The sequence below is a fragment of the Camelina sativa genome, chromosome 5 (assembly GCF_000633955.1).
Source record: "Camelina sativa cultivar DH55 chromosome 5, Cs, whole genome shotgun sequence".
Lineage (NCBI taxonomy): Eukaryota > Viridiplantae > Streptophyta > Magnoliopsida > Brassicales > Brassicaceae > Camelina > Camelina sativa.
This window is the reverse complement of record NC_025689.1, coordinates 24,029,714-24,055,158: the sequence shown is the minus strand read 5'-3', so window position 1 is coordinate 24,055,158 and position 25,445 is coordinate 24,029,714. Positions and strand designations below refer to the sequence as shown.

The 25,445-nt window shown below is 33.8% G+C and overlaps 3 protein-coding genes and 1 pseudogene across 3 annotated transcripts in view; 1 reads left to right on the top strand and 3 right to left on the bottom strand.

Annotated features, from left to right (window-relative positions):
- On the top strand, positions 15,014–17,807 carry LOC104789529 (annotated as a pseudogene).
- LOC104787511 lies at positions 17,849–20,445 on the bottom strand. The gene is made up of 5 exons (XM_010513113.2): positions 20,261–20,445; positions 19,353–19,567; positions 18,706–18,786; positions 18,270–18,617; positions 17,849–18,072 (listed from the first exon to the last, which is right to left on the bottom strand). The coding sequence occupies exons 1-5, from the start codon at positions 20,376–20,378 to the stop codon at positions 17,971–17,973; spliced, it is 864 nt and encodes a 287-aa protein (XP_010511415.1). The 5' UTR covers positions 20,379–20,445; the 3' UTR covers positions 17,849–17,970.
- Positions 20,555–23,685, bottom strand: LOC104787510 (basic leucine zipper and W2 domain-containing protein 2-like). Its single transcript, XM_010513112.2, has 8 exons — positions 23,585–23,685; positions 23,219–23,242; positions 22,762–22,867; positions 22,590–22,658; positions 21,760–22,253; positions 21,206–21,467; positions 20,909–21,117; positions 20,555–20,807 (listed from the first exon to the last, which is right to left on the bottom strand). The coding sequence occupies exons 1-8, from the start codon at positions 23,587–23,589 to the stop codon at positions 20,741–20,743; spliced, it is 1,236 nt and encodes a 411-aa protein (XP_010511414.1). The 5' UTR covers positions 23,590–23,685; the 3' UTR covers positions 20,555–20,740.
- LOC109132906 overlaps positions 23,974–25,445 on the bottom strand; it is an 8,520-nt gene continuing 7,048 nt past the window's right edge. Inside the window, exon 3 of the mRNA XM_019245370.1 lies at positions 23,974–24,392. Coding sequence (XP_019100915.1) covers positions 23,974–24,392 — 419 coding nt within the window. The remainder of the gene's footprint in view (positions 24,393–25,445) is intronic.

Sequence of the window (25,445 nt, the reverse complement as noted above, 5' to 3'; positions counted from 1 at the left end):
TATGCACAAAAATTGATATCATTACCCTTCACTTATAGAGTAATCTTTACATATAGAGGCAAAACATCAAAAACAGATTTAGAAACACATTTATTTCAATTTTGGAAGTATTAGATAATGTTTATGAAGGAAACATTAAACTTCAGGATATCCTTCATAAAATATTTATAAAGACACAAAATCAAATTGTTACTCTTCTATATCTAGATAAAATATCAAGAAATGCACAAAAAAAATCAAATCTCTCACTAAAAATAGAGTATGTGATACATTAAGGCAAAAAATAAATTAAAATTTCAAAAACTCAATTTTTTAAATTTAGGAAAAAAAATCATTATGTTTAGCAAGACTTCCTTATAATTTAGGAAGCTGTTCATAAAAATTCAGAAAACCCAAAAAAGGTGATTATCAAAACCAGAAGATCTTCCCCACTGTAGTTTGCCTCATCAACACTACTACCCAACTCCATAACCGACAAAGTACAAGTCCAAGAGCACATCACCATGATCCACCAAGATTAAGAGGAAAATAAATGAGTAATCAGTGAGAAATAGATGATGTAAGAAGAAAACATTAATCCAAACTGCAATTTTGTTATGAAGGAGGTCATTGAAACAATTCTCATGACAATAGTAGAGAACATCAAAAATTTCAATTGCAGTGGTTGTGAATAAATTACAGACTTGAAAGGCATTTTAAAGAGTGAGAGCAGCTGAGATTCCGCCAAAACCACCACTATGAAAATCACCAATGGGGACCTTGTCTTCACCGTTTCGCTAGATGAAAAGCAATTAGCTGTCACACATACAGCAAACACAAATCAACGACCATTCAAATCCAATAAAATAACAACTTAAATTATACCCTGACCACTATCCCTAGAAAAGCTTAATACTTGATTTGTTTACCTGGAGTTTGACCAACCGTGAAAGATTTCTTACTCTGTTCTGTTGACCAGACGATGCTTCTCCTCATCTGTCTCTGTTTCATTTCTTCATCTTTAAAGCCTTATTCACTTTACTTGCAGTTGTATGAAGTCAAAAATCTATGACGCTTGTTGCCTTGGACAGGAGCATCGCATTGTTGCCTTGGACATGAGCATCGTCGGATCCAGATATATTGACGGCCTAGGAACGACTATTGTTGTCGATCTCGATCTGTAACTGGACAGATTCATCAACATCGAGACTTCTGAAATCCTTAGATCTGATGGAGGATTGGTGATTGAAGAGTTTGTCTCCGCCGTTAGAACTCACCGGAGAAAATGGAGCACGAAGATGAAGACTATGGAAATAGAAAGTAAAAGAGGCCAAGAACGAAATTGCAAAGACGTCACTAATTTTGATATTTCTGTAAATCTAATTATATAAAACAATAATAATCTTAATATTCACAAATGCTACTTCTGGAAAATTTGAGCTTGTGTGCTAGTTTTGGAACAAAAACCTAGAATGGTGCTATTTAAGGGTATTTCTCTATATATAATTATATATATATATATATATATATATCTTATTATATAAAGTTGGATTTTGAAACTTAGTCATTAACAGGATTATGACATCTGTAAAAGTTGATATTTAATAAGAGAAATTTGATTACAACCAAAATAAAATATTTTGTTTTAAAAATATTAATAATGTAAAAAGATAATTATCAAAAACTACAAAATTTATTAAAAAGAAAATACAAAGTTTTTTTAAAATAATTATAAGTAGATTATATATATATATATATTTCATAAAATTTTAAATTATAATATTATTTACTTATTTTTAATTTTAAGTTATTAATTCTACAAAAAAATATAGAAAAAGGGATTAAGGAAAATATACAGTTAATTATTAATTCTAAATTTTTTAAATACTCACTTCTATATAAACATAGATCGTCTCATATTTAAATAATTTATTCAAAAACACTGCTTTCAACTTTGTTTAATTGGGAGATTTATACTTTCTCCTTTTTCAGTTGGGAATAGCTAAGATTAATATGTTGACCTACAAAAAAGATTAATAATTTAATGTATGCGTCTTCTTTTCCTAATACTGTATTTTAAAATTTGTCGTAATATTTTTAGATTGTTTTATTTAATTTATATTTTTATCTTTGAATTATTAGAGATTCATATATTACATTGCTTATAACTTTCTATTGTTTCTTTAATTACGCCAAATTATATAAACATAGATCGTCTCATATTTAAATAATTTATTCAAAAACACTGCTTTCAACTTTGTTTAATTGGGAAATTTTTACTTTCTCTTTTTTCAGTTGGGAATAGGTAAGATTAATATGTTCACCTACAAAAAAGATTAATAATTTAATGTATGCGTCTTCTTTTCCTAATACTGTATTTTAAATTTATCGTAATATTTTTAGATTGTTTTATTTAATTTATATTTTTATCTTTGAATTATTAGGGATTCATATATTACCATGCTGATAACTTTCCATTGTTTCTTTAATTATGCCAAATTATTTTTCTTCTAATTTCTCAAACTTTTTTTTTTTGCAAACATAATTGTTACCATTATTCATTCAATCCCAAAGAGAGATAACGAGTAGAAGCTCATCAACCTAATGGATAGATAAAATAGGCTAATCAAACATAAGCTTACAACAAACATAGATAGATAGGTTGGAAAAACATAAATCGTTGTTGATAGATCCATAGGAGCTCAAAGACTCTGACACCCTGGTTTGTGGAAATCTTTAAAAGAATTGATTCGACCACATATGTCACCAAAATGCACTTATTTTATCGGTCAAGGTTCCTGAGAGAACTTCATAATGGTTGACCTTCCTGGAATGATTGTCGGAACTGTGCGAGTGAGGACAAAACACAGGAAAAAATCATTTGTTGATTTGTAGGGTCGGTAAACAAGTTTTTAAAGCCTCCTATACGTAACAAACTGGCCATCGAATATAGGTGGGTCCACGGTTTGGGATTAGATGTAGGACCCACTTAGGAAGGTGGGCCCATAGACTGAGAGTGGACATGGGCTCACTAAGGCCTTGAATGGAGAAAGCATATCAGGTAGAGCAGATCAAGTGGTCAAGCAGATCAAGCAGAATAAAAGTAGATCAAATATTTGGCTGTTCAAATTCAGATCATGGGTGAACAGCATCAAAAAAGCTGTAGACCAGATCTGCATGTATTTCTCCTGCATTTATCACAAAAAGACAAAAAAATATGAACTGCACACAGCTCATCTGCATTAACTTTTAAAAGTAAAAAAAAATTCTTGAATGGTAACTTAGTGATAGGAGAACTACATTAAAGGGTGATCTGCAATTTTTCTGTCCTTCCATTCAAAGCCTAAGAAAGGTGGCGGTTGAGGCGTTACAGAGACAAACGATACATCATGGTGTATCAAAGGCACTTCCACGAAAACATTGGGAAATTTAACATTAGTTACTATCGAAAGATTTTGTGACGTTAGAAAAAGATTTTTACTTTCATTGGTTGTCGGAGCAAACCATTTTGAGAAAGCAAAAAGACGTGAACATTTTCTCTCCACACAGGAGGAGGGCAAAGTCGAGGTTCTCTCTATGGTGTAGAAGGTTGGACATAAGGTTAGCTTCCCAAGGGAGGAAGGCGGAGCCAAGGTTCTCTTCATGGTGGAGGAGGTTAAATGCAAGGTTCTCTCCATAAGGGATGAGGGCAGAGCCGAGGTTTTCTCCATGGTGGTCATACATTATTGTGATGGTATATCATTGATTAGTATATTATTAATATATAAACACATTAAACCAGCTATATTACTTTCACTCTGCATAGTTCCTATCACGAATACATTGGGAAATTTAACATTAGTTACTATCTAAAGATTTTGTGACGTTAGAAAATGGTTTTTACTTTCATTGGTTGTTGGAGCAAACCATTTTGAGATAACAAAAAGAAGTGAACATGTTCTCTCCACACAGGAGGAGGGCAGAGTCGAGGTTCTCTCTATGGTGGAGAAGATTGGACACAAGGTTATCTCTCCAAAGGAGGAAGGTGGAGGAGGTTGGACACAAGGTTATCTTCCAAAGGGAAGAAGGCGGAACCAAGGTTTTCTCCATGGTGGAGGAGGTTGGACGCAAGGTTCTCTCCATAAGAGATGAGGGCGAAGCCGAGGTTTTCTCCATGGTGGTCATACATTATTGTGATGATACATTATTGTTTAGTATATTAGATAATATATTTTTTGTTCAAAATGTTTTTTGAGCCAACACTTTTAGTAATTAAAAAACTTTGCACAAGTGAAAGTAAAATAGTTGGCTTAATGTGTTCATATAGACAATTTCTAGGTGGTGATAAAGAATATATTTGTAACATAGAGTATATTTAGGTGTAAAAGAATACACTTTTAATATTAACATTCATTAAAGATTTGTAAATAGATATAAATTAGTGTATTATAACAAAAATAAATTTATAAACAACATACAACAAATTTTAATATATTTTTGTTAAATTTAATTTAATTTATAAAACTTTAAACCCGCACATCGGGTGGGTCCTCATCTAGTATATATATATATTATTTGGAACATATTGTTGTTATTCTAAATTTTGTTTCACAACAAACTATGTAGTAACCCGTGCTACAACATGGAACCAATTTTTTATATAAATTTTAAATTCGTAAAAACAAGTTAGAATTTGATATTTGTAATACATAAATGAAGTGTATGTACATAAATTAAGTGTCGCCCTGGGCATATTAACCTAACCCGAAACCCGAACCCGAACCCGACCCAAAGTAGGTGGTTCGGTTCGGGTTCGGGAAGTATGTAAAAACCGATCGGGTGTAATGTTTCTAAAGTTTGGATACCCGCTCGGGTTCGGGTAATACCCGATCGGATTCGGGTAATACCCGATCGGGTTCGGGTAATACCCAAAACCCGAACTAAAACCCGAATAACCCGAAAATATAACACTCATCCCTAAATCCCTAATTTTACTTTACTCTTCGCACTCGCAGACAATTTGTAGGGTTTCTCTCTTAAAAAAATATATAATCCCTAAATCCCCAAATCGTCAAACTGGATACACCAAATCGAAGGGTTGTCGCATCTTCTCCTCCTTCTGAAACTTCACGGAGAAAATCAAAGGTTTGTCTTCTTTCTCTTCATCTTCAAAATTGGGATTTTGTTTTTGTAGAACTTCATATCTTAATTGTAAAACTGCATCTGTTCTCAGTTGTGTTGTTGCTAGTTGTTGTTATATGTTTAGCTGAAACGATTTTGATAGATTTTACTGTGAGTACTGCGATTTGGATAGTGTTATCGGGTCTATCTTTCTTGTTGCCATGATTTTTGTAGCTCTATGTTATATGTTGCCATGATTTTTGTAGCTCTCTGTTAGCTCTCTGTTATCGATTTGGATAGTGTTATCGATGTTGTTTGTTACTTCTTTATTTTCATCATAGTGTTATCGCTTGCTTATTTCCATGATTTTTTGTAAGCAAAATACAAAGATTATAGTGTTTTGTTGTTGATAGTGTTATCGGGTCTATTCGTCTATGATAGTGGTTTCGGGTCTATGATAGTCTATGATAGTGTTGTTGTTGATAGTGTTATCGGGTCTATGATTGTCATGATAGTCTATTCGTCTCTGTTTGTCTATTGAAGTGGTCATTGCCTTGTTTTGTTGAATATTGTTGGTGTATTTTGTTACTGAATATTGTTGGTTGTCGTCTCTGTTTAAACAATGAACAAAAATATAATGTCCCCTTACAGTTTTGTTGTTGTTGTCCAATTCGTAGTGTATGTCCCATCATATCACAAAACATCATCAATTCATTGCAACACAACATGTCATAATATCAACGATGGTGATTATGGTCTGATAACTCTCTTAATCCGGTGTTTTGTTGTTGTTGTCCTATTCATAGCCCTCTTCTCTCTTTGCCTATTGTTTGTTGTTGTTGTTCTATTCGTAGCCCTTACAGTTATGTTGTTGTTTTCCTATTCGTAGCCCTTACAGTTTAGCTCTCTGTTTGTTGATGACGAGAGAGATATACACGAAGAAGAAGAGGTTCTAACACCCGAGTCTAATCGAAGGAGCAAAAAAGAACAAACTCGTAATGACGGATCCGAGTCAGAGCAGCCTGAGTCTAAGACCCAAAAGACTCTCAACCCAAGATCAAATGTATGGCAACATTTCATAAGAATGAAGGACAATCGTGACAAATATAACTGCAACTATTGTGGAAAGGAATTCAGCTGTCCAACAAAGTCAGGGACAAAAACCTTGTGGAATCATCTAAAAATATGCAAGGCATATTTGGCATGGGAAGACTGTCAAAATCTATCCGAAGGTCAACAGGTTATTAGTAAAGATGGGAGTTTACAATATGGAAAAGTGCCTGAGCATATTTTGAGAGAAGCATTGAATGAAATGGTGGTGATTGGAGAGTTACCATTGTCGTTTGTAGAATGTACGGCAATGAAACATTTTTGCAACAAGGTGCCACTTCTATCTTCTATCACTGTTTTTCTTATGTTTTTAATACATGATTCTAATACATGATTCTAATCACTGTTTTTTCTTATGTAATCCACTTAGGTGAACCTGTACAAGCCGCATGCAAGAAGGCCAGCAGGAAGAGACATAGTAAAGATTTTTGTTGAGAGGAAAGCTACTCTTAAAAAATGGTTTCTCACAACCAAGCAAAGAGTCTCACTCACAACTGATATATGGGTTTCCTCTATAACTGGTACGGTTTTATGATTAATGTTTCTACTCAATTGCAATATATTATGATTAATGTTTCTACTCAATTAGTGAAGATTCTTATCAATGTTTTTTTTTTAATTTACAGGTTCAAGTTATATGGTTATAACTGCCCACTACATTGATATGAATTGGCGTCTAAAGAAGCTAATTATAGGATTCAAGCATGTTGAAGATCACAGAGGTAAAACAATCGCCAATACACTGCTGAAATGTCTAACTAAATGGGGAATAGAAAGGTTGTTTACTATTACTGTTGATAATGCAACATCTAATACTAGTGCTTTGAGTCAGTTTCAGTCTGCTTTCTCTTTAGTTAGTGAGGATTCTCTGGTTTTGGGTGGAGATTTTATGCATATGAGATGCGCTGGACATATCATTAACTTGATAGTGAAGGATGGACTGACTGAGATTGATTCAAGTGTGACTGCAATCCGCAATGGAATCTCATATGTTAGAGAAGGACCAAATAGGAGGAAGTCACTTCAGTTGAGAGTAGATTCTGGTAAGTTTTCAAAAGGAAGTTTGCCACTAGATGTCTGCACTAGATGTAATTCGACATATTTGATGTTGAATAGGGCGTTAAAGTTTAAAGGAGCATTTGATAGGATGGAGTTTGAAGATAAGATGTATTATGATCATTTCTTAGAGATTGATAATGGAGTGAAAAGGATTGGACCTCTTCAGAGAGATGATTGGCGTAAGGTTGAAAGGTTAGTGAAGTTTCTCCAAGTTTTCTATCATGCGACATTGGTTGTATCTGCATCTACGACTATGAATGGATACAAGTGTTATGGGGAGATAGTTAACATAGCAGTCAAGCTTCACATGCTTTGTCAGAGTCCTGATAATGACGTGAAAGTAAATGCAGAAAAGATGTTTGACAAATTTGACAAGTACTGGGATGGCATGCAGAACATCAACAAGATGTTGGTATAGTGTATTCGATCCGAGGAAGAAGATGAAATATGCAAATTTGTGTTTTGAGGAGCTATATGGGGAAAAGAGTGTAACAGCTATGGCGTTGAAAGATTTAGTTTTGAGCATCCTTCGTGAAATGTATAAAGAATATACTACAAGATACGATGCAGGAGCAAATGAGGAACTTTCTCATTCTCAGTCTTCAACTCAGAGTACTCAAGATAGACAAACAGATCGAGTATTTGACTCCATGGAGGATGAGTTTGATGGATACAACCTAGTGGACCATAAGTATGATACATTGCTTAGAAAGATTGGAGTTAGAAACACAAATGAGGTGGAGAGTTATCTCAGGGAAGAAGTTGAGAATCATGAACTGATGATGGGAATTGAGTATGATGTACTCTCTTGGTGGAAAGTCAACAGTGGCAAGTATCCAATTTTATCTCAAATGGCTAGGGATTTATTTGCTATGCAGGTGTCTTCAGTTGCTTCTGAAAGTGCTTTTAGCACTAGTGGAAGGATAATAAACCCATATAGAAGTTGTCTCACACACTATATGGTGGAGATTTTGATGTGTACAGAACAGTGGCTCAAGCAAGACCTTAAGTTTGAAGATATTGTGCTTACAAATGCACAAATTCTTGCTGAGTTTGAGTTTGAGGATGGGCTTGAAAGAGGTTTGTTTCTAATGCTTACTATCTTAAGTTTTTTGTGTTAATATAAACTATCACTCATTTTCTCAATGCTTGTAATTGTTTTTTTTCAGAGTTTGAAAGTGATTCAGAAGGACCTTAAGTTATTCGCATGCCAAAGGAAAGATGCAAAAGAGAAGTGAACCAAAGAATGAAAGATGCAAGTTGATTTTCTCTTTAATTTCAAATACTTGAATCGTTTGTAGAATGTTTTGGAAGACTTGAATTCCTTTTTCTTTTGCTTTGAACATTTAACATTGCATTTAAGACTTTAAGTCACCTTTGTAAGCATTTGACATTGCATTGTTTGAACATTTGATATTGCATTGCTTTGAACATGATCGGGTTTTGATCGGGTTTTGGACAATCTGATCGGGTTCTTCGGGTTTCGGGTATACCCGAACAAAACCCGAACCTGAAGGAACCCGATCCAAACCCGACCCGATAGTATATAAAACCCGATCGGGTACTATATGTGTAAACCCGAAAACCCAAACCCGATCGGGTTTGGGAACCCGAATGTCCAGGCCTAATTAAGTGTATCAAAATTTAGTTTGATTTTAGTTTGCTCTCGTCCCGTTTCGTTCCATCTCATCCTCTTAGTTCCATCTCGTCCTGTCACGTCTCATCTATTCATGTCTCATAAAACTTTTTAAGTCTTATAATCGTTCTCTATGATAATTAATTAATGACCCATTATACAGTTTTAATTAAAAAAGTTTGGCCAAAACATTTAGACAAAATACATGAATTATCCATTTGAATATTTAATCTGTATTTAGTTAGTAAAAAGTAGAACTCTCAAAAACTCTCAAATATTTTCAAAAATACTCATATATTTTTTTTGTGGATAGTTTGTAATTTATTTGACAATCTATATTGTGTTGTTTATGTCAGAAATGGTGATTAGTCGGCATAATATTTAACATGTGTGATACGGCACGACAATTTGTTTTTTACATAATCATAATTTAATCATTAAAATATGTATAATATTTTAATGTGGATGATGTTAGCAAAATAATAAAATGATGAGTATCCTTGTTATAGCATCAAATTAATAATATTTTAAAATTCTATTAATATCGACCCAAACCGTCTCGCTATATAACCAACCATGGATCAAGCATTAGGCCACTAGCTCAACTTATTAAATCCTTGATTTTAACTAGGATAAAAAAAATATGAAAATAATAATGAAAATTATGGATTCATGCCAACCTCTTCGGAATTCAATAAAACCATATTCATAAGTACGAAAATTAAAAACTATGTTCTGACAAAACGTTAAAAGTCTGAGAAGTAAAATATAACAAAACAGTCTGCTAATACAAAACAAAGCACTAGCTCACTCCTTCTCAAGCTTTGACTCCCACCAGTTTTGTTGAGTTCTCTTAATTGTCTATAACCTTCACATCATCTTTCTTCTTTTAGATTCTTATCCAGTTATTCTCAAAGTCAAGCGTAGCAGCTTTCAAACCCATATTTTCTTCAGAATTAGAACCTTAGGAAATCATCAACTTGTTTGACAAAAAAGGGAAAAGCATCAACTTCATGAAAGGGGAGATTGACATGAACTTAAAACACATTAAAAGAATTAGACAAGTTTTTAATCACTATAAACATTATAATCGATTAGTAGTGATTAGTCTTACTCATATCGTTTTTTTTTGTAATGGGAATAAATGAAGAAGATTTACCTTTCCAGGTTTTGATTTTCGCAAAATTGATCAAACAGACAACAATTACTATGGAAGGTACACGTCAATCTATATATAATCACTATGGAAAAAAACACAATGATTTAAATCTGATATATATAAAAAAAAGAAGGTATGGTTTTAAATACCAAGAAATATTTATTAAAACTCACTTTCATTTCTCAATTAAAAATCATGATTATGCAATGGTCTGTTGTAATCTTCAAGCATCTACATCTCCCATTACTAAAAATTTGGCCAACCACATGTAGAAACAAATAACAAAAAAAAAAACCGCGATTAGTATAACGATGTTAGTTAAAAAAATTAACACACATATGATTTTGAATATGTGTTTTTGGTGTTGATGTTATGAGTGCGTTGAATGAGCCATATTTTACAGAAATAATATGAGATAGGGTTTAACGTGAGAGTAGAGATAGTCTTGTTAGCATACAGTATCTTCAAGATCTCAGATTTTGTGGAATGTGTGAGGAGGGTTTATGATGATTTTAGAGAATATTCTTCTAATATACCAATGATTGTGAATCGAAAATGTAATTAAGATATTATAGTTTATGTTTTCGTAAAATATTGATTGTTGTTTTTAGTTTGACTGCGATTAATAAGAAAATTAGGTAGAGTTGATTTGTTTCTTTAAAATAAAATTTAAATTTATGTATAACAGTTAAACCAAAATTTATGGCATTTTCTTCTGTAACAATTAAACTGAATTTATGTATAACTGTAGTTTTTATTTAAAAAATCAAATTTGGGTAGAATTAATGAATTTCTAAACTTAATATTAAATGTGAATGACATTGGTTGCAAATAACTTCAAGCTCCAAGGTTTTTTTCCAAATGTAATTAGAAAATGTATATATAGTAAATTGGGGTAAAAAAAATTCAAAAATTCTCAGAATAGTAAAGTTTTTGAATTTATGTATAACTGTACATTTCTCTTAGGGGGGTGTATTGAAACCATGATTTTAAAAAATTTGATGGGATTTAGAAAATTTGGAATTCTGAAAGATTTTAGGGAAATTGATATGATTTATTGTAAAATTCTTTCAAATCCCACATAAAACCATGAGATTTGGATTTCTCTATTTTTAACTAAACAAATCCCACCTAAATCCTCCAGAATCTCAAAAATCATTAAAATCCAAATCCACAAACTATTTTGAATAACAGTGGATTTTAAAGTAGATTTTTAAATCATCAGTTCAATAACAGTGGATTTTAATAGACTTTTTAAAATACATGATTGAATAACATAGGATTTGTAAGTTTCACACAAATCACTTAAAATGTCAAGTTGAATACACCCCCCTTAGAATTTTCAAGTCTCGTAACTGTCCCGTTTCATCTCAAATTAGTATATATTGCTCTTAGAATTTTTAAGTCTCATAATGTTCCGTTTCATCAATTAAGGTAAAAAAAATCAAAAACTCTCAGAATATTTTCAAAAATATTCAAAATTCTCAAAATACATGTCTCAAAGTAGTTCGTTATCTATCACATAGTCAATTCTTATCCAAATTAGATAAAGTTTAAGAAATAAATTTACTAACCCATCTTTTTTTATTCCGTCCGTACCCGTAATGTTATCCAAAATTGATGTGACAAACATCCTGATAAAAAATAGCTTTAAAGTACATGTTAGTACAAACATCCTGTTTTAGATTGTTTAAGGATCTTACACACCTCATTACATTCATTCTGTTTTCTACTTTATTTTTTTTATATCAGCCATATATAACAATGATATATATTTTATTTTATCAAGGTGTCAACATTATTCAAAGATAGGAGGGATTTATTTGTTATACACTATAAATTTTCACATAAGTAAACTATTTCAAAAATTGTAAATACTGAATCTTCTATTTTCCAAATTACTTTTGGAGAAGCATCCATTTTCTTGCAAAATCATAGATTATATTGCTGAAGCAGTATGTTATTAGTGTGAAAGGTTGAGAATGTTTTCTCTAGCAAGTCTTTCTCAGTAACCTCCTTACCACATAGTTTCAAGATTGAAACTATCTTAAATAGCTCTGAGTTTTACTCATCCACGGTTTTAAAATCCTGGATTCTTAGGTTCTTCCAATCGAATTGGGCTTTTTGGTAAAAGCACCGTCTTTTGGTGACATATCTATTTCTCAACTGTACCCAAAGGTCAAGAGGATTCTCAATGGTAAGGTACTGATTTTTAAGACTATCAGCAAAGTGATGGCGTATGATGAGAATCTCCTTATATCTTTCTTTTTCAGTGGTATCGTTATCATCTTCGATACATTCACATAGGTCCTTTGATTTCAGGGTAATCTTAGTATCCAAAGCCCATTGTAAGTAGTTGTCTCCAGAGACATTAAGTGCAGCATATTGGAGTTTGTTGATCTTTGACATCTATACGACACACAAGCAATCGATTTAATTTATGCCATGCGGTTTTAAGACCGAAACATGTAATCAAATTAATCTAGGCCATGCGGGTTTTAAGACCGAACCATGCTTGTCCTAGTAAAAGATTTCTTACTTGATCATGTGGTTAGTTTATGCATGAAACAATCCTAGACAAATTGATCTAGTATGAATAAGGGAAATATGCAAATAATTTTGGGTTTTAGGGTTTTCTCTTTTAAGTTTTCCTTTTTTTGAATAGGATTATGTTTTTCTTAGGGTTCCGATTTTAAGATTTGATTTTAGGTTTTCATGCAGTCGGTTTTTAAACAAGCAGTCAATAACAATCGGATTTCAAACATAGAACAATCAGTTTAATAGCAAACACTCTATACTAAGCAATCCTTAACCTCAAGCAATCGGATTTTAAAATTTAGGGTTTCAAAATCGAGACTTAGAGTTTAGGATATCTAGGATTTAAAGCTTTAGGATTTTGTTTGTTAATTGTGAATATGTAGATTTTAGGGTTCTAATACAATTAGGATCAGATTCGATATATATGTGTCCGATGAGTTCGATTATTTACCTTAAACACCGATGGGGTTGAATGGATTGATCCAGGAGCTTAAGACCACGGAAAACCTCGAGCTGATCACAAACACGGACTGATCACGAACAACAAGCTAGTCACAAACACGGACTGATCACGAACAACGAGCTAGTCACGAACACATACTGATCACGAACAACAAGCTAATGTGCGGTTTTTAGTGATTTAGGGTTAGGGGATTTTTGAAAAACTTTTTTAGAGCAACCACGTGCTGATAACGTGTTATGCAAGATGTGAAACTAGAGGTTGTATTCTCTTGTGTATTATTCATTCAATCGATAATAGTACATATATATAAGAGTACACAAACTCTAAGTACAATGGGAATCATAAACCGACAAGGAATAAGTGGAGGTAGGATGATGGGCCTTTGTGGACTTGGACATGTATGGGCCGGTTATGGAGATCCATCTTCAATGGTTTACAACATTTAATTGTTTTTAGTAAATTTCTATTCTTAATATAATACTCCCTCCATTCATAAATATAAGATTTTTCTAGCTAAAAGCACAATATTTAAGAAATCATAAATGTTTTGTTATTTTTACATAAAATATATGATTAAAAATTTATTCCAAAAATTGAACCAATTGACAAAAAAGACTGGAAAATACAAATGGTCATAACATATTAATAAAGATAACTGATGCATAGAAATGTGAAAAAAATATGTTATAAAATGAAACAAAATAAAAGGCTAAAATATCTTATAATTTGGAACGGACAGAGTATTTCAATAATTAAAAAATAATAATGATAGCAAATGAAAACGAAATTCGGTAATTATTCATTCCGTTTATATTTTTTAAATGATAAACTTTTATACTTGTCTACATATGTATGTAGTGCAATAAAACTATGTTCATAACTTAAATTCATTTTAACTGCCCACGTTCTGTTGTTACTTTTCACTATATGTACTTTGATTGAGAATTTGATAGGCCTACAAGTTTTTAGTTCAACATAATAGAAACCAATAGACCAATATTCTACTAAATTAAATCAAGATGACTACTCAGTTTTAAGTTTAAATGAATTAAATTCTGAAATGGTTTAACATTTTCAACCGTATCAAACCAATACAGTAAAAAAATTAATAGGAGATGAACTTTTTGTTGTTAAAAAAATTAATTGGTTAATAGATTTAAAATTGTTGGCAAAATGTTATTTATTTTTATGATTATATTGTGACTATACTTGAATAGTTATCAGATTTATTTTTAACCGGAGAATAAGTTTTGAGTTTTAAAAAGTTTAATAATTGAATACGTTTAAATTGATTGTGGTATGTAATTTACTTTTATGATTATTGTGATAATTCATTCAATTATTATTTTTAAATATAGTTGAATAGTCATCAAACTTTTTCAAAATAGGATAAGAGAATAAGTTTAGTATTTCAAAAAATTAAATAGTTTATAATTTTTTGTGAAATGTAATTTATTTTTGATAATTAGATAGGTTATGAAAATGATAATTAAATATGTTTTCGAATTTTAATAGTTGATTAATTCTTTCATTTTTGAAAACTAATGAAAATAAACATTGTCTCATATATTTTAATGGCATATTTTTGTAAATAATAATGAGAAGTAAGTATATTTATTAAAAAATGTACATGAGCTTTGTAAGCCCGATACCTCAGCTTCCTAGTGAGAGTGTTTCTCTATTAATATATAGGGGATAAAATAGAGGTGATAGCGAAAATTTTGTGTACCATTCATAGTTACCTGTATCATTTTATCTGGATTCCTTATATTTTATTATAAGATTTTTTTTTTTTAATTTGTCAATAGTTCCCAAAATGGATTTTCCTTACTAATTTAAGCATTGGTCTAAAAAGAAATAAAAAACAAAAGCATTGGTTTGTAATAAATGAAAAGTCAAGAATTTAGCTGTTTTTTCTTTATTAAAAAAAAAAAAAAAAATTCAAACATCACAATTTGGCAATTTTCTAAATCTGTCTTTGAAAACGCGTCTCTGCATATTCTTTGCCGTTTCTTTGTCTGAATATTATGAATCACCAGAGAAATCACCATTAGATTCGAAATAAAATCTCAAATTTTTCTCCTCCGGAGATATCTTAGCGATGGAACTGAGGAGAAAATTGTGCATTGTGGTTGCAGTTTTCGTAACCGTGGTCGAATTAGCATCTGGCAACTTCGTGTTTAAGGTACAACACAAATTCGCAGGGAAAGACAAGAAGCTCGAGCATTTCAAGTCTCACGACACGCGCCGCCACTCTCGGATGCTCGCTTCCGTTGATCTCCCTCTCGGTGGAGACAGCCGCGTAGACTCTGTCGGGTTTTGCTCTTTTTCCCTCTCACTTCCGATACATGTTTTGTTAGATACAACCGTAATTTTGATGCATGTGAGACGTTGTCTACATAGCAAAGTTGATCTGGTATTAATCGTATGTTTTTGGTTTGTTTGGTATAGTTTACGTATCATTTGGGACAATGCGTAAGTTTAGGTACTAATGAAGTAACATTTTCTTGATTCTTGTTTCACAGTTTATATTTCACAAGAATTAAGCTCGGGACGCCACCAAAGGAATATCATGTTCAAGTTGACACAGGAAGTGATATACTTTGGGTTAATTGCGCGCCGTGTCCGAAATGTCCGACCAAAACTAACTTGAATGTAATGCTTCCTTCTTTCTTATTCACCTAGTGTGTCTAATGGTAAGTGCAGAGAAATGTTCTCAGCTAGCTAGCTAGATCATCTTTGTTTTCTTTGTTTTGCCAATGCAGTTCCGTTTATCATTGTTCGATGTGAATGCTTCCTCGACCGCGACGAAGGTCGGTTGTGAAGATGATTTTTGCTCTTTTATTTCGCAATCGGATAGCTGTCAGCCCGCTGTTGGATGTAGTTACCACATTGTCTATGCGGACGAAAGCACAAGTGATGGGAACTTTATAAGGGACAAGTTAACACTAGAACAAGTTACTGGAGATCTTAAAACCGGACCACTTGGCCAGGATGTGGTGTTCGGGTGAGCTTAATAATGATATCTTCCTTCTCTTTTGTTTGTGTGTTTGTGATGTGAGATTTCTTTTTCTTTTTCTCATAAGGGCTTATCTTTGAGACAGGTGTGGAAGTGATCAATCTGGCCAACTTGGGAATAGTGATTCAGCAGTTGATGGTGTTATGGGATTTGGACAATCAAACACCTCTATCCTTTCACAACTAGCTGCCTCAGGGGACGCGAAAAGAGTTTTTTCGCATTGCTTGGATAATGTTAAAGGAGGTGGGATTTTTGCTGTTGGTGTTGTGGATTCTCCAAAAGTTAAAACAACCCCTATGGTACCTAATCAGTACGTGCCTTGTTGTCTTCTCAGTTCATTTATTCTTTGCAATCAAGAAGCTAGAGTATGAGTAGTTGATGTTGTAGGAAGAGCTTCTTATATCGACCGCTTTATACATATTTAGAACTATAACTAGGGATGCTCTTGTATATTAAATCTTGTTATAACATGTGTTGTAATGAACAATTTTAGGATGCATTACAATGTTATGTTGATGGGAATGGATGTGGGTGGAGCTGCTCTTGACCTTCCACCAAGTATTGTCAGGAACGGAGGAACCATTGTTGACAGTGGTACAACTTTGGCTTACTTCCCAAAAGTTCTTTATGACTCCCTAATAGAAACGGTAACTTTCTTCTCTGCTAGCTCATATAGACTCATATTAGTGTTTATTTCTAGTTTGCATGAATCACAAATCCTGACATGAGTTTTTGCTGTGTAGATTCTTGCTCGTCAACCTGTAAAACTTCACGTAGTAGAGGAAACTTTTCAATGTTTCAGCTTCAGTAAAAAGTAAGACGGCTTGTTTCTTTCCCTTAGGATGTTTTATTTCCGAATCATTCTTGTTTTAGATACTCAATTCAATTGCTGGACTTCATCATTGCGTATTCGTATATTACTTTTTATGTGTTTTGTATAAGCATGCTTCAATCATGCACTCTTGGTAAGTGTTTTGTGGTATAACTAAATCTATAAGCTGTTCTGAAATTATCTACAATATTTGCATGCCCGCTAGGGTTTTTGTCTTGCTGTCAGTGTGTTATATGCTAAATTTCTTTCCTCCTTAATCTCACAGCGTGGATGAGGCGTTCCCACCAGTAAATTTTGAGTTTGAGGACTCTGTCAAACTGACAGTTTATCCTCATGATTATCTTTTCACACTTGANCATTTACCAACAGGATGACTTGTATTGCTTCGGTTGGCAAGCTGGTGGTCTGACAACTGATGAAAGATCAGAAGTGATTCTCTTAGGAGGTAAACTTCATAATCTTTCTTTCGATATTGCTCACTTTAGACGATAACGATTAACCATACCATACCACAGTTGTGTGTACGACTTTGGTCTCCCATGTGTTACAATACAAGTAGTGTATTCATTGACCTATCTATTATGTAGATTTGGTGCTCTCGAACAAGTTAGTAGTATACGATCTGGAGAACGAGGTGATCGGATGGGCAGATCATAACTGTAAGTATCTCTAGAACCAAAAGAAGTAGCAGACTCTTTATCCTTTCTTCGTCATACCAATATATGGGTCTCATATGTTGAAGGTTCATCAAGCATCAAAGTAAAAGACGGATCAGGAGGTGTTTACTCGGTCGGAGCAGACAATCTCTCATCGGCTCCTCCTTTGTTGATGACAACAAAGCTTCTTACAGTTTTGTTGACATTGATCGCAGTGGTTTTTACTTCATTAGCATAGTAAAAAAGAGACCATTCATCTGGTAATATGTGCATTGTCTTGGTGAAGGATGCTACAAGAAGATGAAATTATTTTAGAAGTCTTCCAAACACACACATCTCTTTGCTTGTTGAGTTTTTTTATACAGATCATATACAAAAATATATTGAAATTTACAAATATGTTATTGAGAAGGGAGCAATTAGAGGGTGTTCTTCAAGAACTGTACAACAAAGTATACAATGGCTAGAAACAGTGCAATCTGATACCCATCTCTCTCAAAGCTGTTATCTCTTTGGAAAAACTGCATCACCACAAGTAACATTCTTTTAGTTGACATCCAATACTACAATGTATATAATAGATACGACTATGTAGCCTTATGTCTAGCATGCCTCGGGATTGCTTCAGCTTTAAGGATTTCAATCAAACTGACTAGTTGACAGAACCAAACATTATCAGTGTCTATATGATTATACAATACTGTTAGTTGAAACTGACCTTATTCGGATCGGTTGGATCCCGATATATATCTGTGTCCTCTTTTCGAGTTGTCAAATTGGCGGTCAAGTCTTTTGTGACATCTCTCAAATCTTTTGCGGATTCAGAAGCAGCAAAGAGGCGGCGTGATGTCCAGAAATAGGCTTGTGCAATAGGGGACGATGAGGATAAGTCCCAAGACTCTTCATGCTCAATCACTTGGCCACTAATCTGGTTAAGAGTAAATTCAGATTTGACTTTGATTATCAAATCTCCACTTACAGCAGCAAGAAAAGATTTGGGTTTTCCTTTGACTCTCCATTTAATACGCAAGACGCTGGTGGACAACATTACCATCTCCTGTACCGTCTACATATAAGAGGAAGAGAATCACATTATTGTAACCGAAAGGATTAGAACATGCAAAAAAAAGTTAAGGGTTGAGATCGATTCTCACCACCGTAGGATTCTCTAATCCACTAGTTATCCACAATGGTCTTTTATACTTCTCACGACCTGTAAAACTTCTAACAGGATCCTGCAATCACTATCAATCACGATGTATTTACTTACTGCCAACGATCTGAACATCACAGCAGAAATAATGGAACAAAGACTAGTAACGTTGAAGCAAATCAATTCTATTGGACCATGTCTAAACACAATATATATTCTTCACCCATTAGCCTGTTAGTCATACTGCCTTTTCACCTAAAAAATATATCCTTAACCCTTTAATTAATGGTGTTTTGACTATAAAAAAAATGATTTGCTTCCCATGTCAACAGCAACTCGTAAGAACTATCTCATCTGTTCATGAACTAGACATCATTTCAACCGCAAAAAATAGCCCAAGCTACACAAAACAGGTAAGAAATTTGATTCAGTTGCATGAACTGCCTAGAAGACAAGAGGTTCCTACAAATTTGTTCTAGCCTGCTTGAAGCTGGAATAATTCACTCACAAGATAAATAGTACTCAATTAAGTATACATATCCAAGAGCCATTTTGAGCAAAATGGATTAACTAGCGCCAAATTTACTTGAATCATATCTATCTGAAAACAATATACATTGCAAATTACAATGTGACAGAGAAATGTACCTTATATTTAACGGAAACTGCATAGCATGCAAAGGCACGATTTCCTTCCCTGATTTCAAGAATGTCGCGAACAAGTTGTCTGGCTGTGGATTCCACCTGCGGGCTACTTGTGCACTCAAAATCATTGCATAATTCCCCAAAATCAATCCTATCAACAAGCTTGTCTACTTCTGATTTATCAATGGATACTTCAGTCCTGGTGGAATCATTCATAACTGAGACAAAAAGGACAAGATAGTTGCATAGTAAGATAGAGCAGAGTGGGAGATATACAATCAATAGGGATCAAGAAAAAAATAAAAAAAGAAAAGTATCATTCAACTCAGAATAGTACTACAATTTTGAACGTAAGGGTTAAAATCATATGAAAAATGATAAAACATGGAATCATATTAGAAATTCATTGTACCATGCGTTTCTTAAAACCATTTTCTGGCATTCATCTGTGCTCAGGCCCTAGACGCACATCAAAGTAAATCTTATATCCTTGGGTTTATACATAGACTAGACTACATGTGGGGTTTAACTCTATATACAGTAGTTATAAGGCAGAGTAACCAAACAGGAAGAAGATGATAAACTGACAAATGTGAGATCATGGATCTCGGTAAGATAAACCAGGACTTTAGTTAGAAGACAACACAGGTTTGAGAAATATGTGAAAATTCAAGTTGGAACTTTGACTTAGATTCTTCAAATATCGCTTATAACAACCACTCAAATTTAGAAGTTGCTGGAAATCACTCATAAACCCAAAAAGTAACAAGAACTGGAAGTCTGGAACCCTAATTCAAAGGCTAACAAGATCACATAAAAAATAGAAGAAGAAGATTCCAGAATAATCCAAAGATACAGAAAAATCAGAGAAGTGATGACATGTGAAACAGAGAAGAGTAGTAGTAATGTACCTCGGGGAAGACGGTGGTGGATCTTAGAGGAAAGCCAAGAGCGGCGGAAGAAACGCCGCCGGAGAGAGGCGGCGTAGGGAGGGGAGGCAGGGAGGAGGAAGGAAGAAGTAGTAGCCATCGGAGTTTATTTCCATTATGATTTATCTGATTGTGTGGCCAACGGCTTAATGCCTTCCTTCCTCCATTTTTTTGTGGTTCCCTTTTAAATAACAAAATCTCCTCACTTTTGGATAAGGTTTTTTTTTTTTTTTTTCCTCAAGTATTTTTCAAGATGACATTACCGCACAAGCTGTCTATATAAACCAACAAACGATCCATTAAGGAAGTAATAAGTATCCATTCACAAAAATCACACCTACAATGTAGGAATCAAAACCTTGAAAAGCATCTGAATTTTGCGGTAAGCGAAGCAAAGATTGTGCTTGTTTTATTAGAATAGAGTGAAAAAAAAAAAAAAACGAAAAGCAGAGCGTCTCTCACTCACTCCTCTTCTTCGGCTTCTTCCAGCCAGTTCACAAACGGTTCCAATCCCTTCACAAACGTTTGCCTGCAATGCAAACCCAACACACACCATTATTACCTTTAATATTATTACTAAGAATCCTATTATTAACCTTCTTTTTGTGCAAAAAAATCAAAAAATAGTACCTGCCCTTCGGGTTGGTCCCTTTGCGATACCAGTGGAGAATGGTGTCTTCAGCGAGCACATCAAGTTCATACAGAGACCTCACTACCTCAGGAAACACTTTCATCAGCTTTGCATCCTCATAGCATTGCATCTGTACTTTGTACATCAGTTCCATCTCCATATTACCACTACTGCACAACGAGTTCAGTAGCGGCGCCCATGTTTTCACCTATACCACAATATAGCGACTAGCTTAGCTTTAAGATCAAACAACTTATTCTTCCTTCAAACTTACAATAACTCAAAAATAAACTCACTTGGCGTAATACAGCATTTGAATTTTGCTGCTGGTTTTTACCAGACCATTGAACAGCATTCATTATTCCATCCCAGATCACATGCACAACCTCAATCTCTGGCAGCTTTGCATCTTTTACCTGTTGCTTCACAGTTTCAATCACTTCATCTACATTTATTTCCTCTGTCACTTGGCTTGTAAGGACCGCTTTGATTTCCTTGAGCTTCACCTCAAATATTTTCCTTTCATTGTACTCTACCAGAGCTGTCAATCCTGCCTTGCTATATATCAGAAGAAAAATATATCAATTTTACAGGTTCATTAAGACAGCAGAGACAACAAAAGACAAATAATAAAAACATTCAGCAGGACGAGGACCTGTTGAACTCAACAAACTATCGACAAAAAGTCTACCTATATAAAAGCATTTTCACTAAGTGAATCTTATCAATGATATCCATATTAATAATAAACAACTAAAAATTTAGAGAAATATAGGGAATCAGAAGAGCAAGAAAACAACAGCAACTTAATAATATTGAATGCAGCAAACTTCAAGCAATTAAAACTCACGTGAAATGCTCAGCAAAACTTTCAGTAGTCCGCTTTGTGGGTGGCAGGAACTCCAAGAGTTTGTCTTCCATTTTGCCACGCCTCAGAATAGAAATCAAGTCATCAAGACTGTTCTCAACCAAATATTCATTGAAGAAGTCTGTTACAAAAGTGAGCACTATCCCTTTGGCAACAAGATTATCCTTAAGTAATGGCTGGAAGACGGTCTCTGCAGGTAATCCTGACAGCTTCTGGGAGAATGCGAGCGCTGTGAATATTGCAAGCTTCTTCCTCTCATTTTCCTCAAAAAGCTCCAGTGACTGCAGGAATCTCCGCGTAACATTTTCAAGGTTCTTTATAAGGAAGGCTTTCCTCCGCAAAATTTTCTGTATGTATACAACTGATGGTAAAATCGCTTCACGCGTTGGTTCACAATCGATTATAGAGTAGGGATGGCGTTCCCCTTCATCAGATTTCACTGAACCAGTTTGTGTACGTCCTCCAATGAAAACAACCTTAAATGATAAGAGAGATCCATCAATTAATAATCTCGGAAAAACAAGCAAAATATAAGTCATTTGATACCAGAAAACAAAAACAAAAGAAAACTAGTATCCGATGATATTGAAGAAAATCAAACATCGACAAGATAGTGAAGAACATAAACAGTCAGGCAGATTATTACACCAACTTCAGTGAATATATATAAACACAGATTGTGGGAAAGTGATGACCCAACCAGGTGAGAATATAAATTTCACGTGGACATGAGAAATTATCTCTAAGGAAGACATATAATAGACATAAGCAATATAAGACAGCAGAGGCAGAATCAACATATGTAGAATTACCTCAAAGAAAATATCACCGTATCTTGAGAAATTAAGATCTGATGACTCTAAACTTTTGGCAACAAGTTCCTAAGACAAGCAAAAACAAAGTCACAAGTTAAGGTGCACGACATTTGTCAAGCCAAATAAAATAGAAAAATGAAATACTTCAAAAAAAACTTGAAAAAAGTACCAGATCACCAGCATTATCCAGATAAATCAGCACTAGAGCATCAGAAAAAGCTGCAGGGTCGAGAGGAGCAGCAATATTCCTTTTGCGGGTCTTAATCCGCGTACCTCTACACATAAAAATGAAACAAGATATAAAATAAACAAGTAGTTCCAAAAGTCATATACACAACTTTAAATACAGCCATTCTAAACTAATTGAAAGGCTCAAGTGAGATCGATTAAAGTCTCAAGTCTCAAGGTACAATAACATAATTGGTCTCAACTCTCAAGGTTAAGAGCAAGCCTTCTAAATTGAAAATATCAACAATTTGAAAATATCAGAACTAAATTGATTAAAACGACAATAACATAATTATCAGAACATCAAGTTTTCAACTCCCATGGAAGAATCACAAAGAATTAATAACATAGACCAACGTGTCAAACTACAAACAACAAAAATGTAGCTACATACATACCCGAGAGTGGGTTTCTCCTTTGAGCTGCAAGAAAGAAAAAAAAAAAGAGCAATAAAACAAGATTAGTAGCCGAAACAAACATAAGAAAGAATCTTGAATATATAATACATAAGAAACCCTAGCAGCCGAAACAAACAAGTCTCGTTTTCATCCCTAATTCTCATAGATTCGTTCGAGACAACTCTAAGAACAGTGAATCAATAGCGAGACAGATACGTAAACCAAATGCAGAAGAATGCGAAATCGAAGAAAAGATACGAGATCTGTGTCCCCCCCAGACGACCTAATTTCAAAATTTTCACGAGAAACAAACACAACAGATTCGTCATCATCATCAGAATCTAAATCTGTCAAACGAAGCTTTACCTCATAAACCAAACCCTAGATAGATCGAATTCGAGACGAAGCTTCTGTGAGAGTTCGAATTTCAAGAGAAAAGAGGAAGGAGAAGAAATTGATTTACTCGCTCTTGCATAAAATTTAAGCTAGAAGAAGAGGTCGTAACGCTGAAATGACGAATTTAACCCTAATTGCCCTAACCGATTGATTCAAAACCGGTCCGGTTCAATGTCTGTTTACTTACTGCCATAAACTTTGAAAAAAAAAAAAAAAAAAGATTAATTGAAAACAGAATCGTATAGAAGAAAATAATGACACATTTCTTTTAAATTAAAACAACAATGTTAAAAATAAAATCCCAAATAATAATACCCAAGAAAACCAAAAAACGAAAACAAATAACTAAAGAAATGAATTTAATCTCTAGAAGGCTCTTCGAGACGAATGTAATCATACATAAGTCCTTCGAACGGTCCTGATGCTTTAGCTTGTCGAAGATAAATCGTGTTGGTCCCTGTTCGTAGCAACCTTCCAGGCACATTGATGCTATAAAGCCGGTAGATTCCGTGGATCCCATGTCTTGCTATAGCATTATCCCTTCCGATATAGCCCGTTGTGTATTGGTTATTGAACCGTACTTGTAGATTAGCCCGTGCAGCTGAGGCTAAAGCTAACTGCAATGTGTAGCTGCCTCTCATGTTCACGTATGGAAGATGAAACACGATCTGCCATGTCGTTGGTTTGTACGTCGAACCACCATTGTTTCTTGTGACATGAGCGTAGAACCAGTCTTGGCTATAGTTACTAGCTCCAATTGTGTAGATGAGGTCGTGGTCTAACAATTAGAATAATGACCAAAATATGTTTAGCTCCAATTGTGTAGATGAGCGTAGAATCTGAATGGAAATGTATTTGTTTAGTTATTTTACATTCTCATCTAAATGGATTTGATTAGAATAATGACCAAAATATCCATGTTTTGATCTAACAATTTTTTCCTCTTAATCTTAACCATATTAATTTTATATATTGATCTAAAAATATAAATACATAAATTTTCATTCAAAACCAAACAAAAACTCTAGAAATCCCAATATAAATTATTTATAACAATTTTTTATAAGTTTTTACAATAAAAACTTGTGAATACGACCAAAAGACTTAGGATTGAAGCAGAGGAATCACTTTTGGCTTAGAGTGGGAAAGAATCTATGTAATCATCAAACTCCCAAATGTTTCCTGCAAAACCAATAAACAAATTCAGAGTTACTAAGAGACTGCAAAAATCAGAACCAAAATCAAAAATGAAACTGCAAAAACCATAGTAGGACTATTCTTAATCCTGAACAGAGACAATAAAGCCATAAAGCTACTAAATTCGTCTGTCTTGATGCAGATGACAAACAGAGTGCCAAAACAACCTAGAAATTTATGAAACTTGATGGAAAGATTCACAACACATAATCCGAAAAACAGATTTATCTCATACAAAGCCACAGAAAAAAACAGATCTTGTTTTTGACTCACGGTTTTAAAGTTATGACTATATTCCCAACACATAATCCGAATGACACAACCCTGCGAACAGTCAACTTTGGAAGCAATTTTCCATCAAACCAAATGGACCCTGAAGACTATCTTTATATCAATAGAAAGATCTTGCTCTCAAGTTTTCAGAACATGTTTCAGACCCAAAATCCGAGTTCTGTAACCAAAGAAAACCAAAACCAAATAATCAACCTGTTTCACTTGACTTTATACCCTTTCTCCTCTAACAACAATACACTGCAAAACCATAGGATAAGACAACACATCAATCAAGTTTGTAAATCTTTAAGCTAAGTGACAATCCCAAATCCTATTTGCAAACACGAACATCAAACAAACC